Below are 19,091 nucleotides of genomic sequence, written 5' to 3' on the forward strand. Positions count from 1 at the left end.
CCTCTGCTGCAGTTCCTTCCTCCTCATGGTTTCTGCTCTGATCTGCATTGTCAACTGTGAGACCTGATATAGACAGGTGTGTGTCTTTCACATCATGTCCAATCAGCTGAGTTTACCAGGTGGACTCCAGTCAAGGTGTAGAAACAGAGATGATCAGAAGGGACCTGAGCTTAACTTTAAGATTCATAGCAAAGTGCCTGAAAACTTATGTCAGTGTGATATTTCAGTTTTTGCTTTTTAATAAATTTGTTTTGGCATTGTCATTGTGATTTATTAAGCATAGATTGATGAGGGAAAATGATTTTTTTTTATTTTAGCATAAAAATGCAACATAAAGAAATGTGAAAAATGTGAAGGGTTCTGAAGACTTTCTGAATGCACAGTAGATACCGCACAGATTGCATTTAGTCACTCTTTTGCTTTGGCCTTGTGTGAAGGTGTTATAACAGCCTACAGTCATCTATGGCTGTGGCCAAATGCATGCATAAAGTTTTGCGTGATAATAAGGAAGGGAATGACACTCTGCAATTCAGACATTTCCTAAATGTTAATGTGCCAATACAAAAATAAAATACACATTGTCGATGAATCCCAAAGCTCAAGTCTTTGGAAGATGAGTTTCAAGTCAAGTCTTAAGTCACTGTGTGTGCGACTTATAGTACAACTCAAGTCCAAGTCGCAAACTCAAGTCTCCATCTCTGAGCAAAAGGCCTTTTTCAAAGCACATTTTGACATTTGGCATGTTACATAAAGGAAAGCACAACATTAAAGATGGGTGATTTCCGGCTGCTTCAGTGACTTCGCTCCTCTTACTACTCTGGATGTGAAATAGCGCCAGCATTCTAAACTCTGACTGAACAGATGACCCTTAGTTTGAGGATGTTTTTCAGCCACATCAGATGTGCAGTCCTCGTGATCCATGAAATGCGCACACTTACTGCCAACAGAACACTTTTGTGAACTTGAACTGGACTAATGTTTTGAAAATGTGAGAATTATCAAGAAGTACACTGCTACCCTCCTGAGACCATATTTTCTTTAGTGTTTACAAAAAGTGATTGTATGAAATGGTAGTTAATGTATTCAGTATATCTCTGCAACTTTCCATGCAGAATCTATATGTACATTTATTCATTTGGCAAATGTATTGTCCACGGCAACAGAAAATTACATATAATATCTAATATCACTACGGAAAAAGTTATATAATGCTTTCTGTAACTGTATGATGCCGGGTCTAATAGACTGTTCTTCTTTTTGTCATTAAGATTTTGTTAGCTGCACTCCAAATGTCTCTTCACATTGCCTAAACTGTTCAGTAAAAGAAGAGATCTGCGTTGTATGGTCATCTGTATTGAAATCTCTGACCTGTGTTTAACTGTGTTACTTTGGCTTCTTTTTACACTGTACATATCACATACTTCCTCATTGTTTACACTGTAGATATCTCAGTTGAATTCATTGTATTGTACATTCTATATACTGGTTTATTGTAGAGCATGGAAGTTTATTCTTAACCTTGTTATGTGTGACAAAAAAATCTGAAAAAAAGGTAAGCATGTATCTTATATGTACATTACAACAGGTTTTCAGTTGTCAATAATTATGAGTATTGGTCAGGGCAAGAGATGAAGTACTGCCCGGTGTGTTTACTTGGTTACACTTGCCCTGTTTGCATTTACTTTGGAAACTATAAGCCAAAGCTGAAAATCATCTCAAAATACTGTATATCTATCTTTGATCCATCACCAGCTTCAGCAAACTGGGCGTTTCTCAACGAAACAAGGGCGTGTTCGAACTGTACGAGTATGTTCGATTTATAATTCAAAGCAAACGTGCGGGTGGGACTAATGTTTTACTTTGAGCGAATTTCACGCAAATCGGAACAAATAACAAACGAGACAAACTGGAATGAATTCCTAACTTCTTACGTTACTATCGGGCTTTTGCTAAATCTGTACAATAGAAGAAAGACTATAAACTCCGCTCTTCCGAGCCTCACAATATTCGTACTTCGCTTGGATGACGCCTTGAAGTGGCACGCTCTGTAGCCAATGAAACTTCAAGGCCTGGTTTGAGCGATGTGATTAGAACCAATAGTTTTGCTGTGACTGTTTGAGTGACAGACACTGCAGCTGTAGTGGGGGAAGGGGTCGCTGAAGTTGACGGAACCGCCATCTTGAAAAGTGCCCTCCGATGATCTACCTTTTCGCGCCTGTCACAATCGGTTTTAAACGTTGTATTTCCCCCCCGCGGAATTGCTTGTTATCTCTGCGTTCGTTTTGTCAAGGCCCAGGGCTAATGGCAAGATAAGCCACATGCTGGAGACTCGCCGTTTACCGTTGTATATCGGTAAGTACACTTGCCAGCCCATGCACTTGGTTGGTGCTGAAGAGACGATTAGCCAGTAGTCTTCTGATAGCTGGCTAACGTTAGCTGGCTAGCAAGAAGCATACTTGGCCATCTTAACACCGCTGTCAGACACTCTTGGTGTACCTCTAGCAAGGACAGGGGTGACGTTAACATTACATTTCTGTTCTATTTGGTATCGTGAAGCCGTAGCGTTATTTAGTCGGCCAACGGGTCAGCCAGTTAACGTTAGCCCTAAAGCTCACTGACACCCTTTAATAAGACGTCGTCTCTGATATTAGTTTGATCCCGACTTTAGGTGACCAGGTTAGCTAACAATAGCTAACGATAGCTAGTGACGTTAGCTTGTTTGCTTGAGCCGGTGTGTTTCTGTTGCGTTAGCGGTAACTGTTAGTCTGTTTTGGGCCCTGGTATGTAAATGAACTGACGTTACTGCAAACGTAGCATTTCGACGGCAAAACGCAAGAAACTGTAGCCAGTCGTACCTTATATAAGGCAGATAATAGCTTGAGTTATCAAATGCTCGCCTCGCGTTTCAACCTATGTTTATCCAAAATAAAGCTATCTCTAACGTTCGCTGAACCCAACGTTTAACTCCAACTATAAAATAGGGCCATCATGTGTTTTTAATGAATGCTGACTTTGCGTGCGGTTGGTGGAAAGCTGGAAAATAGTATAACTAATGGCCATAACTTACGGTGACCACTGTATTTTGAGAGAAAGCTGCGTCTTCAAGCTGCTTAGTCTGTTGTTTCGGGGTTAGCACCTGAAAATTAACGTAAATCTTGGTGTATAGGCTATGGCAACTTTGTTGATTTATGTAAGGAAACGCCGTTGTCTTTCCCTAGGGCATGCACAGACTGCGTAGATTGGGAACTTAGCACTGGTCAAATTGAACTAAACTGCCATTAGCTGTTCAGATCGATTTTGTTTGAGTCTAGTGGCAGCGGCCGGTGTACGCGGCATCCCAGCAGGAACGTTCCTAAAGCAGTAAAATTTTGTTTTCTTGAGGTTGTGCTTGATTGCCAGGACTATTTTATTGCCTCTGACCTTTGGTACATGTGTCACTGTTATTTTGTTCCGTTTAGGAGCTAATTAAGGTTTCACCATGACAAGGGGGCCCAGACTTTGTATGATCCTGGATGTATTTTATACTTGTAATACTCTTAGCTGTTGCTAAATTAATACAAATATAAAGAAAACGCACAACTAAAAGCTTAAACAACACAACAAGGTATGATCATGACTAGCCACATTTTAGTTTTTCAAGTAGTTTTTAGCTCACAATAGGTGTTTATCAAACACATTTGCTGCAGTCTCTTGGTACCATCTATTTTTTCTAAGTAAGTGCACACGTCCCCCTCTTTCCATGCAAGAAAACAAGTTATTTGGAGAAATCTGTTTGTCAGAAAATCTGAGAGGGATTTACACACATTGTTGCTAACATGTATGACAGCTGTTTACACACAGCTGGTCCGGTATTCAGTACCTAATTTTTAAACTAAAACTATTATAATACTACTACTATACTTATACATTGTATAAAAGTTAACAATTTCTTCTAACTCCTACAGCATTACCTTCCTTATCATGTCTATTTTTTATGCTGTCTTGTAAAATACCCTGTTAGAAAGTTACCTGATTTAGCATGTACATGGCCAAGGAATCCAGAAGAAGTCAACTAGTTGTGTTAACTAGGATATACATAATCCTTAACTCTAAGGAAGCCATGCTTAGTGTGAAGTATTAGCTCCTTTTATACAAAGATCCTATAGCTATATTGCTGTTCAGAAAACCTAATGTTTTCCTGCATTTGCTTGTTTACACTGAACCAAACAAGCTGGCATGTTCCCACCCCAGTATGTGATTTTAGATAGCGTGCTGGTGTTCTGGAATCAGGCATGATGTGTAACACAACAGCATCTGCATCTTTCCCGCCATGTCCCTTTACACAGACGTTGATCTAGTACTGTGACTACTCCACTGCCAGCTTAAAGGCAGAACAACAATGCCCCTCCAGTCTGTTTTCATATCTTTTATCCAGAATGGTGAAGCAGAATAAAGACTCAACACGCCCATCTTGAACAGGCTGTGTAAAAGAGGCTATTGTTTCACCGAGTTTAGTTGCGTTGACTTGTGTTGCTGCTTTCAGCTGGAAAATATTGTCATTAGAGACAATCTTTGGATGGGATCACAAAGGCTGCGATGCCCATCAACATCTAACCTACCGGTCAACCCATGAGAACTCAGTAGTTGTTACTACATTATTATATGAGTACTCAGTAGTTACTGCTACATTATTATATGAGTACTCTGTAAACATAGGTCAGACCACATGGGTGATAAAGCAATGTATCCCTTGCCCCGTTCTCTCTCTCTCGCTCTCTCACACACAGACAACAGACACGACTGTCATTATTGGACTGGCTGTCGGGAGTACCAGAAGAACTCCCGCTGACGGATTGTCAAAAATGAAAAATTTAAGCTCAAGAAATTTGTTATTGTCCATATTTTCTACCTTTTTTGATATTAATATTGTGCATATGCACTTGACCTGTCCTTGCAGTGTGCCTGTGTGCAATGAGAATGTGCTATGTGCGTGTGCTGGGAGACTGGACCCAGGAAAAAACCCTACGCTAGATCAACCACAGTATTTGTTTGCCCATATAAGAGGTGCGTACATGTGGAGCTGGATGTAGACAGTGGTCCTGTTCAGACCTGGTATTAACAAGCGTCTTCAGTGATCGGATCACAAGGTCAGATATAAGTTTGTCAGTTCACTCCTGGCTTTAAAATTAGTCTCCACATGTGTCTCGATTGACCACTTATGATTGTCACTTTCCCGCTTTATATGCAAATAAACAGGTATGTGTTGTTGTGTTTTAGCCAATCAGATGTGTGGGGGTGGGGGGGGGGGGGGGGGGCACGGAGGGGTTGAACAAAGTAATGCATTGGTGCACAGGTCTTACAATGGAATACAGTTTTATTCATTTGAAATAGTAAAATATTTCCCTTCATTACGAAACTGTGTTGGGACTAATCAGAATGTGACAGAGGACGTCAGTAGAGTAGTTGGTCCTTCAGTGTGGTCCAGGACACATTCACACTGCTAAAAGAATGTGGACACGTGGTCCAGACCTCCTCTGAATGTGGTCTGAGTGATTGGATCTCAAATGTGTCCTCAATGTGGCATGGTTGCGTTCATACCTGAACTTAGAGCTGTCCACTTGTGATCCAATCACCTGGGACGGATGTTAATACCAGGTCTGAACAGGGCCAGTGTCTTACCAATTATAGCAGAAACAAGCAGCAGAGCAAGCAAAGAGCCTTATATAGCAGATATTATTAAGTGCGTGGTTTGACTCAGGACATTACTGGAAAAATTAATAAACAAGCAGTCAGCCTGTCTTATCGTTGTTATGAAGACCCTTCATTTTTTCAGGTTTGTGGGTTTTTGATAGTATGCTGGCGTTCTGCAGTTAGGCTTGATGTGTAACCATGTGGGCTCTTTTTTTTTTTTTTTTTTTTTTTAAATATGGATATTGATCCGTCACTGTGACTACCTCCGCTGTTGGCTTAAAGGTGGAACAACAATGCTCCATATTCCGTATTCATACCTTTATATACAGAATGGCAAGGCGGAATAAACGCAAACATTCCCGCCTTGAACAGGCTGTATACAAGTGCTATAGTTTCAACTGATGCTTCTCTGTGCCATTATTTCAGCAGTCGTAAATTTGTTGTATTGTAACAAAGTAAAAGTCTAGTGTATCTCCATGTGAAGGAGCTGCTTCACTGAATGGTGCATTTATGAGGAGTACTGGGTGTTGTAGGACCGTAGAAACAAAACAAGTGTTTATGGGAATGAGATGTACTTTTTTTTTTTTTTTTAACTACCGTATTTTCAACACTATAGGGCGCACTGGATTATAAGGCGCACTGTCAATGAATGGTCTATTTTCGAACTTTTTTCATATATAAAGCACACCGGACTATAAGGCGCATTAAGCGAAACAAAACAGTCAGATAAGTCAGTCAGTCAAACTTTATTAAACACGTTCACAATAACTCTCAACATTGTTCAAATGTTAATGAGCGTATTCACAATAACTCCCAACCTTGTTCAGTTGTAACACATAAAAAAAAAAAAAACACAGTCTGTTCTACAGCGTGACTGACAGCCTTGAGTTTGAAGTCCGCGTCGTAAGCGTGTCTCTTGACAGGTGCCATTTTGGGGTCTTTATACACACACTGTAATATTATGGTGAAGCACATGTATTACTCCGCGACGCTCCTGACTACGGTAGCCATAACAACCAGAATTAATCCATATATAAGGCGCTCCGAATTATAAGGCGCACTGTCGTTTTTTGAGAAAATGAAAGGCTTTTAAGTACGCCTTATAGTGCGGAAAATACGGTACAAGTAACAATCATCATTTCTGTAATATCCACATGAAAAGCAGTGTAACATTATTTTAACATGTCTTATTCTGTTTCTCTGCCCCACAGGTGTGTGCTGTTGAACTGCTGTATGCGTGCTGTTTGTCAGTCTGTCCATAACCGCTGTCTGCCTGCCTGTCTGTCCATTCGGCTAGCCTGGAATGGGCCACAACTCTCAAAGAGTAGAACACACCTCTTTTTAACCTGAGCTCTGCCGTCTGGACTCCAACATACTCACAGGTAAGCTGAAGAGACAGCTGTTAGTCATTGCAATCATACATTATATTCCTGTCTCCTCTGATTGAAGGACCCCATCTTGCAATGAATTTAATGGCACATTTTGTTGGTTGCACAAAATGTATGTAACTTGATATGTGATCTTTTCAGAGCCAACATGTTCTGGAAATTTGACCTCCACACCACATCCCACATTGACACGCTGCTAGAGAAGGAGGATGTGACACTGACAGAGGTGATGGATGAAGATGACGTCCTGCAGGAGTGCAAGGCCCAGAACCACAAACTGGTTGACTTCCTGCTGAGACCACAGTGCATGGAGGATCTGGTCACCTTCATCACACAGGAACCCAGTACTGATGTTGAGGAGAAGGTTAAATACAAGTAAGATAAAATGGTGCAAGGGGTAAGGGTGAGCAAAATGAAGGTCCTAGTTAGTTCCCTTTCAAGAAAAATTTGCAATTTCAGAAACACATATGTAGACATCTTTCTAAGGCCCACTTCTCTCTGTGTGCTCTATTGCATGTATTGCAACCTTTAATTTATCATTTATTTGTTACATTTAACATTAATGGTTGCACAAGCTCAGACAACGGAGCAAAACTGTGGGCATTTGCCTGGAGGATTGCATATTGTACAATTAAATAACACACTATAAAACTTTCAAGTTATGGACCAGATCTCTGCAGTGCACATTAAAAGCATTCTGGCAATAGCATAATATTTAAAAATATTAGATGGAAATGCCTGCGCTACAAAAGCCCCCGTTCTCTTTTGCCCTTTTTATAAAGAACTTTGGGGAATTAAGTAGCCACAGGAACTAAAAAAGGAACTTAAAGTCTCTTTTGCACATTCCTATTGTTTCCCCCACAACGAATGTCCACAAAACATTTTATGTATCTCCCAGTTGGAGTTTTGAAATTTCATTTTTCTGTTGTGTTAAAACAAAAAGAAATTTGCAAAATATAGCTGCAAGCAGCAATTTGCAGGTTCTAACCATTTTCAGCAAATATGATAGACCACGCATGTGGCCTGTTGGGCTCAAAGTGCTTCCATCTTTTTCCCCAAAGATAAATAGAAGATATGCACCCAGACTTATGATGATTGGACAAACCATTAGTGAGTTATGGCCAATTTCTTGCTAAGGGTGAGCCCTTGTAAAGTTAATTGGTCAATATCTTGAAAATTTAGTAAGATATCAACAAGCTTAATGCAACTTTTGATAAGCAATTTGGTAGCAGTCAGACCTACAGTTTAGGAGATGTCAGAAATGTGTTTTCAAAATGATGGAAAATCCATCATGGTGGACTTCATGGTCCAAGAGGCTTTTTTGTAGAGCACACTGAGCTGTAGATGTGAGTCAAATGTGAAGTCAATTGGATTGGCCTTTCAAAAATTGCATGTTTCCAAGGTTCAAATTTCACATTGGTTTTCAAACTTTTTGTATTCTTCATTTATTTAAGAATTTGAAGAACAATTTAGTTTACAACATGTTATTTGGTATCATAGTTGATCAGATCCATGAAAGTCTCTTACCTTTAAAATTTGACACCAGGGGCCACACCCAGCCACTTAGTCTAATAACTACTCTTGGCATCTCTGAACATTTACCACAGCATTCTAAACAAAACTCTAAGGAGCAACTTTTGTTGTCTTCCAGGTATCCCAACATATCATGTGAGCTGCTTACATCTGATGTGAGCCAGATAAATGACAGACTGGGAGAAGATGAAAAACTGCTGATGAAACTTTATGGATTCCTCCAGAATGAGCCGCCTCTCAACCCGCTCCTGGCCAGCTTCTTCTCTAAGGTCCTGTCCATTCTTATAGGACGCAAGCCTGAACAGGTGAGTTGGTCAGAAGACGGTCTTGTAATTTAGAATGGGATGCAGATTGTCATCATGATTTTGCACAGGAAAAAATACCAAAACAAAATAATCAATAGTGATCAGGTCACATGCTCTAAATGTTTTTTTCAAATATTTTAGAAAAAGTACTTTTGTGTTTGTCCCAGAGGTTGTGTTAACTTGTTGTTTTTCATTTTGACAGACAGGGTCGTAAAAAGTCTGTCATAATCTGTTATTATTCATTTTGATTATTAATGATAATGTGACATATCCTGTTTAATAGTATTTAATTTTAAAAAACAACTCAGATTATACATTTCTGAGGGTGTGAAGAGAAACGATGAACAGAGACAGACAGAAACTTTTCATGTCTACACCACATGTAGTAGGTGAATGATTTTTTTTTTTTACCCGCAGTGACAGCAGAAGGCTCTAAAAGGCTGCAGCCATTGTACCTATACAAATATGAACAGTGACATTTTTCTAAATCAGACAATTACAATGAAAATATAAATAAATTATTGACAAGAAATTAAGTTGAACTCAGTTGACCTATTGTAGCCTGACCTCAGAGCTTCCTCCATGGATTTGAACTTGGTACACACATCAACGCAGAGCGCTGCAGAGGCGATCGTCATTAGGTTTTGCATCTTTGCCTCAGACAGACGACTTCTCATGGCTGTTTTGAATTTGTTCTTAAGGGTGAACACACGCTCTTCTGCCACACTGGATACTAGAATTATCTGTGCCACTTCAACCAGAGTTTTCAAGTGGGGGTGGGGGGTCATTTCTCCCAGGGATTACCGTTTCCATTTCAGAGTCCATTTCTCACAGGGATGTGATCAGAAGTCGAGAAGACTCTGAATGTAGGATTTCCCAATCCTGCAAGCACTCACTTCACCAGGAGGAAATCCCTTCTGCACCAAGGGCGCAGCTGTCACTAACACGCTGTCAATACCCTGATAGTAAGACGAGGTAGTTTGTGCAAAATGGAAAAGGTTTGTGTGTCTGTCTGCGTGAGCGTGATGCCACAGAACCTGCCATCTGACTCTGCTCTAATCTGTCAAAAAGACAGAAGACCTTTCCGTCAAATTCAAAATATTCGGTCAGTGCGACCCCTGGTTTATCCTATGTAAAGATTTTAAGGTGTGTATGGTTTGTTTGTGTTTATAGATAGTGGATTTTCTGCGGAAGCGGGAGGACTTTGTAGACTTGATGATCAAACACATTGGGACATCTGCCATCATGGACCTGCTGCTCAGAATGCTCACCTGCATTGAACCACAACAGCTACGACAGGATGTTCTCAACGTGAGTAGCAGGACAACACTCTCTCATTTGTGCTAAGAATGATCTCTAGCATCTGTTTTCACTTCAAGTCATTTAAATTGGACCATAACAAAACAAAAGAGCAGCCCAACAAATTCCATGTTGCTCATTGTGATGTGGCATGCCTCAGTTAACCTTTGTGGAAGACTAGTGTCAATTAGAGTCATATACTTTACAAAAGACAATTCATGCCGCTAGCTATCACAGGCACATCACCATGAAGCCTTTCTACTTGGACAAGCCCAACAGGTTTTGAGATGCCATTGGTCTTTGTTTGTGAAAATAATTACGGCTATCCACCTTAAATTGTTTCTAAATAAATTTCAAGGGGTTAATAAAGTTTGCAGTCACAGCATTATGGTGTAATTTGTATCAGTAATGCCTAGTTCTAGCTGGGTTCGTCGGGTCTCAGTAGATGTTTTAGAATAACATCCAATACCAGAAGCTGAGGTTGCATTATGGTTTTACAAGGCTGGCATCACGTTACAATGTAATGTGTGTGTCTACTCAGACAATTTCTTTTGCACACAAGTTTTTGTGTAACCAGGAATTGCTTATTTGGTTCACATGCTCCATTGGCAAGAAATGAAATGTCAGGACTGTTTTCTAACGGTTATCTAATACACAGAATTTTACCACCTGCTTCTTTGTTTCCCTCTGAATATTTTGTGCCATCCTGATCATCTCTGCTCTCTGTGCTCTTCTAGTGGCTAAATGAGGAGAAGGTAATTCAGAGACTGGTGGACATGGTGCAGCCTTCTCAAGATGAGGATGTGAGTTTCTTCCATTGGCCATCAGGATATTATCATCCTCTGTGGGCTATTGATGAACCTGGGAACTTTTTTTGCTCTATTTAAGCTTTGAAAACAATATGTATTAAAGATAATTGTTGGAGAATTTGCATGCACTTCTACATAAGGATCACTTCACTCAAATTAGAAAAAATATCATATAGTTATTGAGCCCTGCAGATAGATTCCATTTTATTTTATCATTCTTAATCTCCATCAAGATGGACACTCTTGCTTATTGTAAACCTGTTTGGGAAATATTGAGACTTTGATTGGAGGATTAGATATGCTAAGTTTCAAGTGGGTAAGACTAAAGGTTGTAGATTTATGGTTTATTGTCTCACTTCTCCTTTTTGTCTTGACACAGAGACACTCCAATGCCTCCCAGTCACTGTGTGAGATCATCAGACTGAGCAGAGATCAGATGTTCCAGGTCCAGGGCTGTTCAGAGCCTGACCCACTTCTGGCCACACTTGAAAAGTATGTATCATTTAGCCACAACAGCTCTTATAGCATGGTTAATTTGTCTGGTGTGTAGAGACCTTTGACCCCTCCTAAGGTACTGAGGTTTATTAAATGTTCCCTAGGTTTTGAATAGGATGTTGGCTGAGGCAGTGATAATGTTAGGTTAAAAAATGGGCTCAATCTAAACTTGAAAAAAAAAAAAGGTTCTGATTGCTGTAACAGTGACTTTTCATGTAGATCAGACAAATAAGTCAGTTTTTTTATTTAACCACCAGTTTTGTTTTTTTTGGCTGTTGTCTTTTTTGCCTAGTAGGCTGTTGAAAACACATTCTGTGTAACTGATGTGGCAAGTGACTTAGAGTCTGCTTTCTCTTCATCTTCATGTCTGTTCTCCTCCTCAGGCAGGAGACAGTGGAGCAACTGCTGTCAAATATCTTTGACAAGGAGAAGAATGAATCTGCAATTGTCAGTGTTATCCAGATCCTCCTCACGTTGTTTGAGACAAGGAGACCAGCGTACGTCATGTGAATTCTTAACTCTCTTGATATTTTATTTTGACATTGGATATACAATAGTTGAAGAACACGAAATGAGGGCAGAACACCTCATATAAAATAAAAAAAAGCCTTAGGTTGAGAGATCAACTAAAATTATGGCTTTTGTTTGTACATTAGTGATGGAAGTCACAGATTTTGCAGTATATTGTTAAAAGATGATTTTGGTTTGGTTCTGATTTTCATAGTTTTGTGCACGAGTTCTATCTGCAATGATGAGTACTCACCAAACTTATTGAGACCGGGAACATGGCAACATCACTACAACAGTATCTGATCAAACAGGTTATAATGAAGCAATCAACAGTTTGTCCAGATTATTTAAACCATTTTACAGAGGCAAAACTCCAACTAACCACATCTTAAATTATTATTACTGATAGAATTGATGACCAAAACCATCAGTGTTCAAGTTCAACTTGAGAACACTGTCCTTATACCACCACCAACACAGTTGTTATAAATGAGTTAACACATTGAAAATTATAACACATACATGCTAAGTTCACCATAGAGTGAAATAATAACACCAGTCTAACTACCCCAACTACCAAAATTAGCACAAATGTTCACAATATTTTGATGGCTCTTCAGAATCAGATTGGTAAGTCACTTCAGTCTGTGACTGAAGTGTTTGAGCTGGTTCATTAGATGTTGGCTTGCAATGTTGTAGGTTTGAGGGTCACATGGAGTGTCCTCCAGGGATGTCCCATCCTTCATTCTCAGTCAACCACAGCATCCTGGAGGCTGTGAGACCCCGACTTAAAGACTTTCACCAGCTGCTACTGGAACCCCCAAAGGTATGAACCAGACCAATAGCTGTAAGCGGTTTTAAAATGACAATCCTATCCATTGTCAGCTGTTTCTAGTTTAGTTTCAAGTAGTGTGTTTCATCCAACGTTTGTAAAAACAGTGATTTTCCCGAAAATATACAGTTTGTTTTGATAGTACCAGTAAAATTTTGCTTAGAAATCAAAACATGGTCCAGTCACAGAAACAGGATGTGACAGAGGGTTTTCTACACTAAGTGTATAGTCATTAGTATGAATTGGTGTATATACTAAGCACTGTTTATTCTCCACCAACAGAAGAATGTGATGAAGACAACGTGGGGGGTGCTGGACCCCCCAGTGGGCAACACCAGGCTTAATGTGGTCAGACTGGTGGCCAGTCTGTTGCAGAGCAACACACACAGCATCAACACAGAACTCATTAACCTCAACACGCTGGAAGTCATACTAGTGAGTACCTTTTGTATCTTCAGCATTTCACATAGTGTTTTTTTGTTTGTTTTTGTTTTCTCACTGTCTTATTAGAATCTAACTACAATAAAATCTAATGGAACATTAATTAACCTGTAGCCCACAACACTAACAGAGCTGAGCAGTTAGAAGAGATTGATCTAAGATCGTGTTATATACAGTATGCTCTGTGATATTTTTCTATAGTTCATGTTTTGTCTTTTTAAACCTCCATGCTGGCAACACTCGTGGCCAGAGGCATTATATGTTTTATGTTTGTTTTTATATTTTATATGCAAAAACTTTATAAGATTCATTAAGGGATTTGAGAGGATTAGGATTTGATTGAACCCCAACCATAGTTATGAGCATATTGCAGATGTATTTAAACAAATTCAAGTTACAGATAAAGGCCAATTACAGTTATCTCCCTTGAAAGCCATACTAATGAGAGATAGGTGGTGAGAGGCTATCAGTCCAGAAACTACAATGGTAATTCTGGCTTTCATTTCCATTTTCTTTGTTTATACTGTTATCTTCATTGACATTATATGCTGAGATGTGCAGAGTGCTAGTAAGAGCTTTACAACAGTGTGTAGTCAGTCCAGTGGAACTTGGACTCACCTGGATGTAAAAACTATAATAACCACATCCATATGATCTTGCTCAGCAGTTTCTTGGTTTGACTTTAACCTGCTGTATTTACTGTAGTTATGTATATACTTGGTTTTATAGACCAGTTATAAGACCTTTTCAGGGTTAATTGCTTTTGGTTTTCATTGGAAAGTGGTTCAGATAATGTTAAACTGTAAATTGATTTAAAACTGATCACAGAAGTCTGTGGGTCAAAACAAGGCTACATTTGTCACTGTGTGCCCTGAACCATTATTTTCATACTTTGATTGAACTTGAACTAGAAAAACAAGAACCATCTTATAACTACATTTTCTTCAGTATAGTGTGGAAACAACAAACAGCATTAGACACTCCAAACAAACTAATATTTCTGTTTTCATGTTTTGTTTTGCTCTACAGGACATGTATTTCAAATACATCTGGAACAACTTCCTCCACATTCAGGTGGAGATCTGCACAGCCATGATTCTGGCTATGCCCCCCGCCCCCACTGATGTCCAGCCAGACACAGAGCAGGAACATGCTAGGGAAAGCATCCTCATCAAACATGTAAGATTAGAAAAGTAGAGAAAAAATATTTTTCACAGAGTTTTACTTTTGTAGCTGAACTGCAAAAGTTGCTGTGTTTTAGCAATAACGCTGGCTTTACATTGGTAAAAAAAAATACTAACATGAAGCAAAATGTGTCACAGCTGAACATTTAATGTAAACACAACAGAGTTGATAAATTTCCTGACCAAATAAGAAAATGCAGAACTGAGTTGTTCTTACTAGGGATATCACGGGAACCTCAAATTTATCTAAGCAGCTCAAAGAAAGACTATGAAAATGAAAAAATGTTACCATTATCATTTGTGATCTGCTACAGCTGACATCTGTTGTAGTAACACGCCACATGCGAAAATCTGGTATTGTGACATCCTTAGTATTTGTTGTACAGTTGGACAATTACAATGGAGAAGATAGTAACCCTTATGTGATAAATAAATACTGCATCACATTTCCCCAGGTAATCTGGATTACCTCAGGCATAATCTGTTTGTTTCCATGCCTGGGACTATCTATATTTCACTGTTTTTTTGTGAATATCAATGTGGGCACAGCAGCAATATGCACTATGTTGTAGCCTCACTAAAATACTTGTATTTAATTTCCTTATGTCTTTCTCTACCAGCTGTTTCAAAAGTGCCAGTTTATTCAGAGAATCGTAGATGCCTGGAGCTCCAATGAGAAAGAACAGTGAGTATTCTGCTCTGCTGCAAGGGAGACCATATGTAACTTTGTCAGGTGGTAACTATGTTTTATTGTGTTGTCATTTGCTGTAGTAGAATAGAACACACTGCAAAACCAAAGGTTTTGTGATCCTTTATCATGTAAATTACACAAGTGTATTAAAATGTCATAAGATCACTGCTGGTCGTGGTTCAGAGTAGTTAAGAGAGTGATTCTTGGCTTCAGTGGTCAAAGTAAAAATAAATCAAATTTAATGATAATGGAATGTCTCATGTGTTTGTGTTTTAGGGCGGAAGGTGGTCGGCGACGAGGCTACATGGGTCACCTCACCAGAATAGCCAACTCTATAGTTCATAACTGTGACAAAGGCCCTAATGGACCGCAGATACAACAGCTCATCTCAGGTAAGGACTTGTATCTCTCTAACGTCACCTGTCCTGCAAATAATCTTTGTCTTTGAGTTTCAAACATTGACCTCTATTTTGTGTTGTGTCAAGTTCTCACTTTGGTGGTAACCCGGTGGAAGTCTTCCTGTGCTATTACTTAGCTCAGTGGTTAGCCTATTTTATCAAAATAACTAATGGCATCTGACATCAAGCACCATTCTTTAACAGTTTTGTTAAATATACAGTATATAAGGGTGGAGTGTGTATGAGCTGTGTTTGTGTCTGACACAGAGCTCCCAGCAGAGGACAGAGAGAAATGGGAGGCCTTTATTTCTGGGCAGCTGGCTGACACAAACAAGAGAAACACTGTCGACCTGGTGAGCAACTACATGAACGTCAACACTGATGTCAAGTTTTTATTTTACTACATGTTGGCTGTGCCATGCAGTTATTTAGACAGTGAGATTTTTTTTTTTATTGTGTTGGCTCTGTAGTTCAACCACATTGGATTTGAAATGAAACAGTGAGTGAGTTGAACACTGTCTACACAGGAGGTGTAGTGTGAGCAGCATATAAGCAGAGTTGCAGCAGCAGCTTCACTGCTCTGTCTGTGCCCACAAAGGGTGCATTCAGCCATAGCATTAAGTGTTGGTCATCTGCATTTTTTCATTGCTTAAAGCCCAACACAGTCACTGTAGTTACACACATAAAATGCAATAAAATAGACTTGAAGTGTAAAAATATGCTTTGGGTTGTGTTCATGTGTGTAAAGAACAAGTAAAACATGAGTCCTTATGTGGCCAGATTAAACGGATGTATTGATTAAAATAGTGTATGTGTTCTGAGAGACACACGTGAGAGGGATGATAGAAAAACTAAAACACCTGCTATGTACACAAGCCAAAAAGTATTGTTTTCTTCCCAGATCCTGTGTTCCAAGTACAGATCCAACTCAACACTTGTTCAAGCTTAATTTATCATGGACTGCACTGTACATTTTCACAAAGATTTAGACCAGGGTCGACTGCAGCACAACAGCAGTTATTTTATTACACCATGAATGGACAACCAGTTCTTTGGACAGACTCTTCTCTTTTTGCTAAAGTGAAATTCTCTTTAGGTGAACACACACCACATCCATTCTTCCAGTGATGATGAGGTGGACTTTAAAGACAGTGGCTTTCACCAGGACTCCTCTCTACAACAAGTAAGACACACACACACACACACACACACACACACACACACACACACACACACACATATATAAATGCATACGAAGCAGACCCATAGCCACACAGACCTAAATGATCTATGAATATTCATTAGTCATTCTATGTCAGTCCTAAACAGAAGCTCTGTAGTTTTGCTGTGTCGGCTTTTCTTTGGATAGATATAGACATCTAATTCATGGAGGTAAATCCTCAAAGTGGTGTAGGTGGACAATATTGTCTCATCAGAGTTGGTCAGTGTGAGACAGTTTATTACAACCAATTGCAAGAATCAGTCTGATGTGGACAAAATGACTTTTAACCCAGTTTGTACAGAAAGGGACTCAGTTGTCAGCTTTCCTCTAAAGCTCCACAAAAAGATGTCAGTCATGATCAGACACAGATGCCTTGGTGTCATTAGAGCCCACCTACCTTTCCCACAATTACAGTATCAGTTACACAAGATTTTAGCTATGGCAGTCCCAAAGAGCAATAAGGTGAAGGAAATTATGTATGGGAATCGCTTAACCTTTATTTAAATTGTAGCGCCTCCCTTGTGAGGTGTTTCAGGGACATCTGTAAATTGTAGCTACAGAAAATAACCAGAGTTACTCTCCCCCTCTCAACTCCGTGAGTCTCTGCATGCACATCAGTCACATGCGCCTCCCACCACCACAAGTAAATTCTCAGCCATTAGTAAACACTGTCCTCTGTGTCTAAAGAAGAACTGCTTTATTTTAGAGAAGTTCAAACCATTTATATTTCATACAGCTTAAGGTAATTTGAAGTAAATAATTAAATAAATAGTTTGTCATAGAAATAATTAAATACCTAGAATACTTTTGTATTCAAAGAATGAAATCCTTTTGCTTGTAAATGTCTCCTTGTATTTCTTTTATTCAGGAAAACACATTACTCAATACATTTTCTTCATGCCCCTGAAGTTATGTATATGCTCCAAGGTGCTCATTGGGGACAGAAGTAAGCTTCAAGCCCTGTGGCTGATAACGCAGTTGACATCAGTGTCGTGGTCACTGAACAAAATCGCCACTCTGTAATATACATGTGTTTTCCTGGAGCCCTTGTCATTGGTTGATTGAGGTGTAACAGCACATATGTAATGCCTAATATCCTTAAAAGTTCAACTTTTTTCACCTCATGCTTTGTGACTATGGGTCATGCACAGTAACAAGCTACAGAAACATCTCTGTACCCTATTTTGAATTAATTTACTCAACTACTAATGTGATTTAGGAAACTTTACAGTTACTGTGAATAGAATACAATTCACTTTTTTCTCAAGTAATATTTAAGCGTTTTGGCATCTGATTGTAAATGCATGTTTGTGCTTTTTTAGCTATTAACCTGTGTAGCCTACATGTTATACATTCTTTGTTGGTATATATATTTGCTATGTATCTGTACTGCAAGTAATGACCAGCTTTGTGTAGAGCCAAGACTATATCATTATCGTTGGTCTTGGGTTTTGCCAGGCCTTTTCTGATTATCAGATGCAACAAATGACGTCCAATTTTATTGAGCAGTTCGGCTTCAATGATGAAGAGTTTGCTGATCAGGACGATGTTGTGGAGTGAGTACTCATCCTGCATGACTAGACTTCCTGTCTAAGTATTACTGTGTAACACTGAAGGGACAGGGCACTTATGACTTTAAAAAGCTGGCAGGGTGGACTTGTTCATTTATTTGCATATAACTTTAAAAGAGAAAGCTTTTCTAACTTCTTTATTCTCAGCCCCATTATTACGACGTGTCACTACACGTGTTTGATTCCATTCTTGTTGACACTAAAATCTGAATGCCACTAGATGTCTTACAGCTTAATTTTGATACTGATTTTAAAGTCCTTCTGACACCTTAAATTTCCAGTTTGCTGCAGAAAAAGGCAAAAAACCACAACATGCTAACAAATTCAAACTAATGCCATAGCTCCCAAAATATGCCCTATTTATTTAAGAAATGAGACCATATCCAGCTTTTTTTGTTGTTGTGTGCTGTCCCTTTCTACCTTCCTCAGGGCAAGCTGGTTTTGGGGGTGTAATCTTCTGGTTGTGGGTTGTTGGAGAGCTGGTAGTTGATCAATGATTTAAAATGTGTGGTTCACTTTAAACAAACAGCTTGTGGGATGAAGGAGAGCATTTTTCATTTGATATAGATTTTGGGCTTTGCATTATCAGACTATTTGTCACAAAAAAAAATTGGGCCACATGAAATAAGCAATACACCAATACAAATGTTCTCCTGACATTAATTCTTTAAGTTTTAGTTGTTTGACAAAATAAGTTCAAAAGGTTTGATTAATAGAACATACATGCATTTGTTTATGAAGAT

The 19,091-nt window shown here is 39.1% G+C and overlaps 1 protein-coding gene across 6 annotated transcripts in view; it reads left to right on the top strand.

Annotated features, from left to right (window-relative positions):
• The first annotated feature begins 2,166 nt into the window (after positions 1–2,166).
• Positions 2,167–19,091, top strand: part of ppp6r3 (protein phosphatase 6 regulatory subunit 3) — a 33,052-nt gene continuing 16,127 nt past the window's right edge. For 3 of the 6 annotated variants that reach the window (XM_022763037.1, XM_022763039.1, XM_022763041.1), the window contains exons 1-16: positions 2,167–2,352; positions 6,882–7,052; positions 7,200–7,433; positions 8,710–8,896; positions 10,070–10,207; positions 10,933–10,998; positions 11,384–11,496; positions 11,883–11,996; positions 12,709–12,835; positions 13,124–13,276; positions 14,312–14,461; positions 15,087–15,151; positions 15,434–15,549; positions 15,823–15,908; positions 16,652–16,738; positions 18,236–18,333. In XM_022763037.1, the coding sequence (XP_022618758.1) occupies positions 7,207–7,433; positions 8,710–8,896; positions 10,070–10,207; positions 10,933–10,998; positions 11,384–11,496; positions 11,883–11,996; positions 12,709–12,835; positions 13,124–13,276; positions 14,312–14,461; positions 15,087–15,151; positions 15,434–15,549; positions 15,823–15,908; positions 16,652–16,738; positions 18,236–18,333 (1,727 nt within the window). In that variant the 5' untranslated portion in view covers positions 2,167–2,352; positions 6,882–7,052; positions 7,200–7,206. Of the gene's footprint in view, positions 2,353–4,957; positions 5,044–6,881; positions 7,053–7,199; positions 7,434–8,709; positions 8,897–10,069; positions 10,208–10,932; positions 10,999–11,383; positions 11,497–11,882; positions 11,997–12,708; positions 12,836–13,123; positions 13,277–14,311; positions 14,462–15,086; positions 15,152–15,433; positions 15,550–15,822; positions 15,909–16,651; positions 16,739–18,235; positions 18,334–19,091 lie in introns of those variants that run through there. The other 3 variants (XM_022763040.1, XM_022763038.1, XM_022763042.1) reach the window with 3 other exon arrangements.

The sequence above is a fragment of the Seriola dumerili genome, unplaced genomic scaffold (genome assembly GCF_002260705.1).
Source record: "Seriola dumerili isolate Sdu_G_001 unplaced genomic scaffold, Sdu_1.0 BDQW01000465.1, whole genome shotgun sequence".
Taxonomy (NCBI): Eukaryota; Metazoa; Chordata; class Actinopteri; order Carangiformes; family Carangidae; genus Seriola; species Seriola dumerili.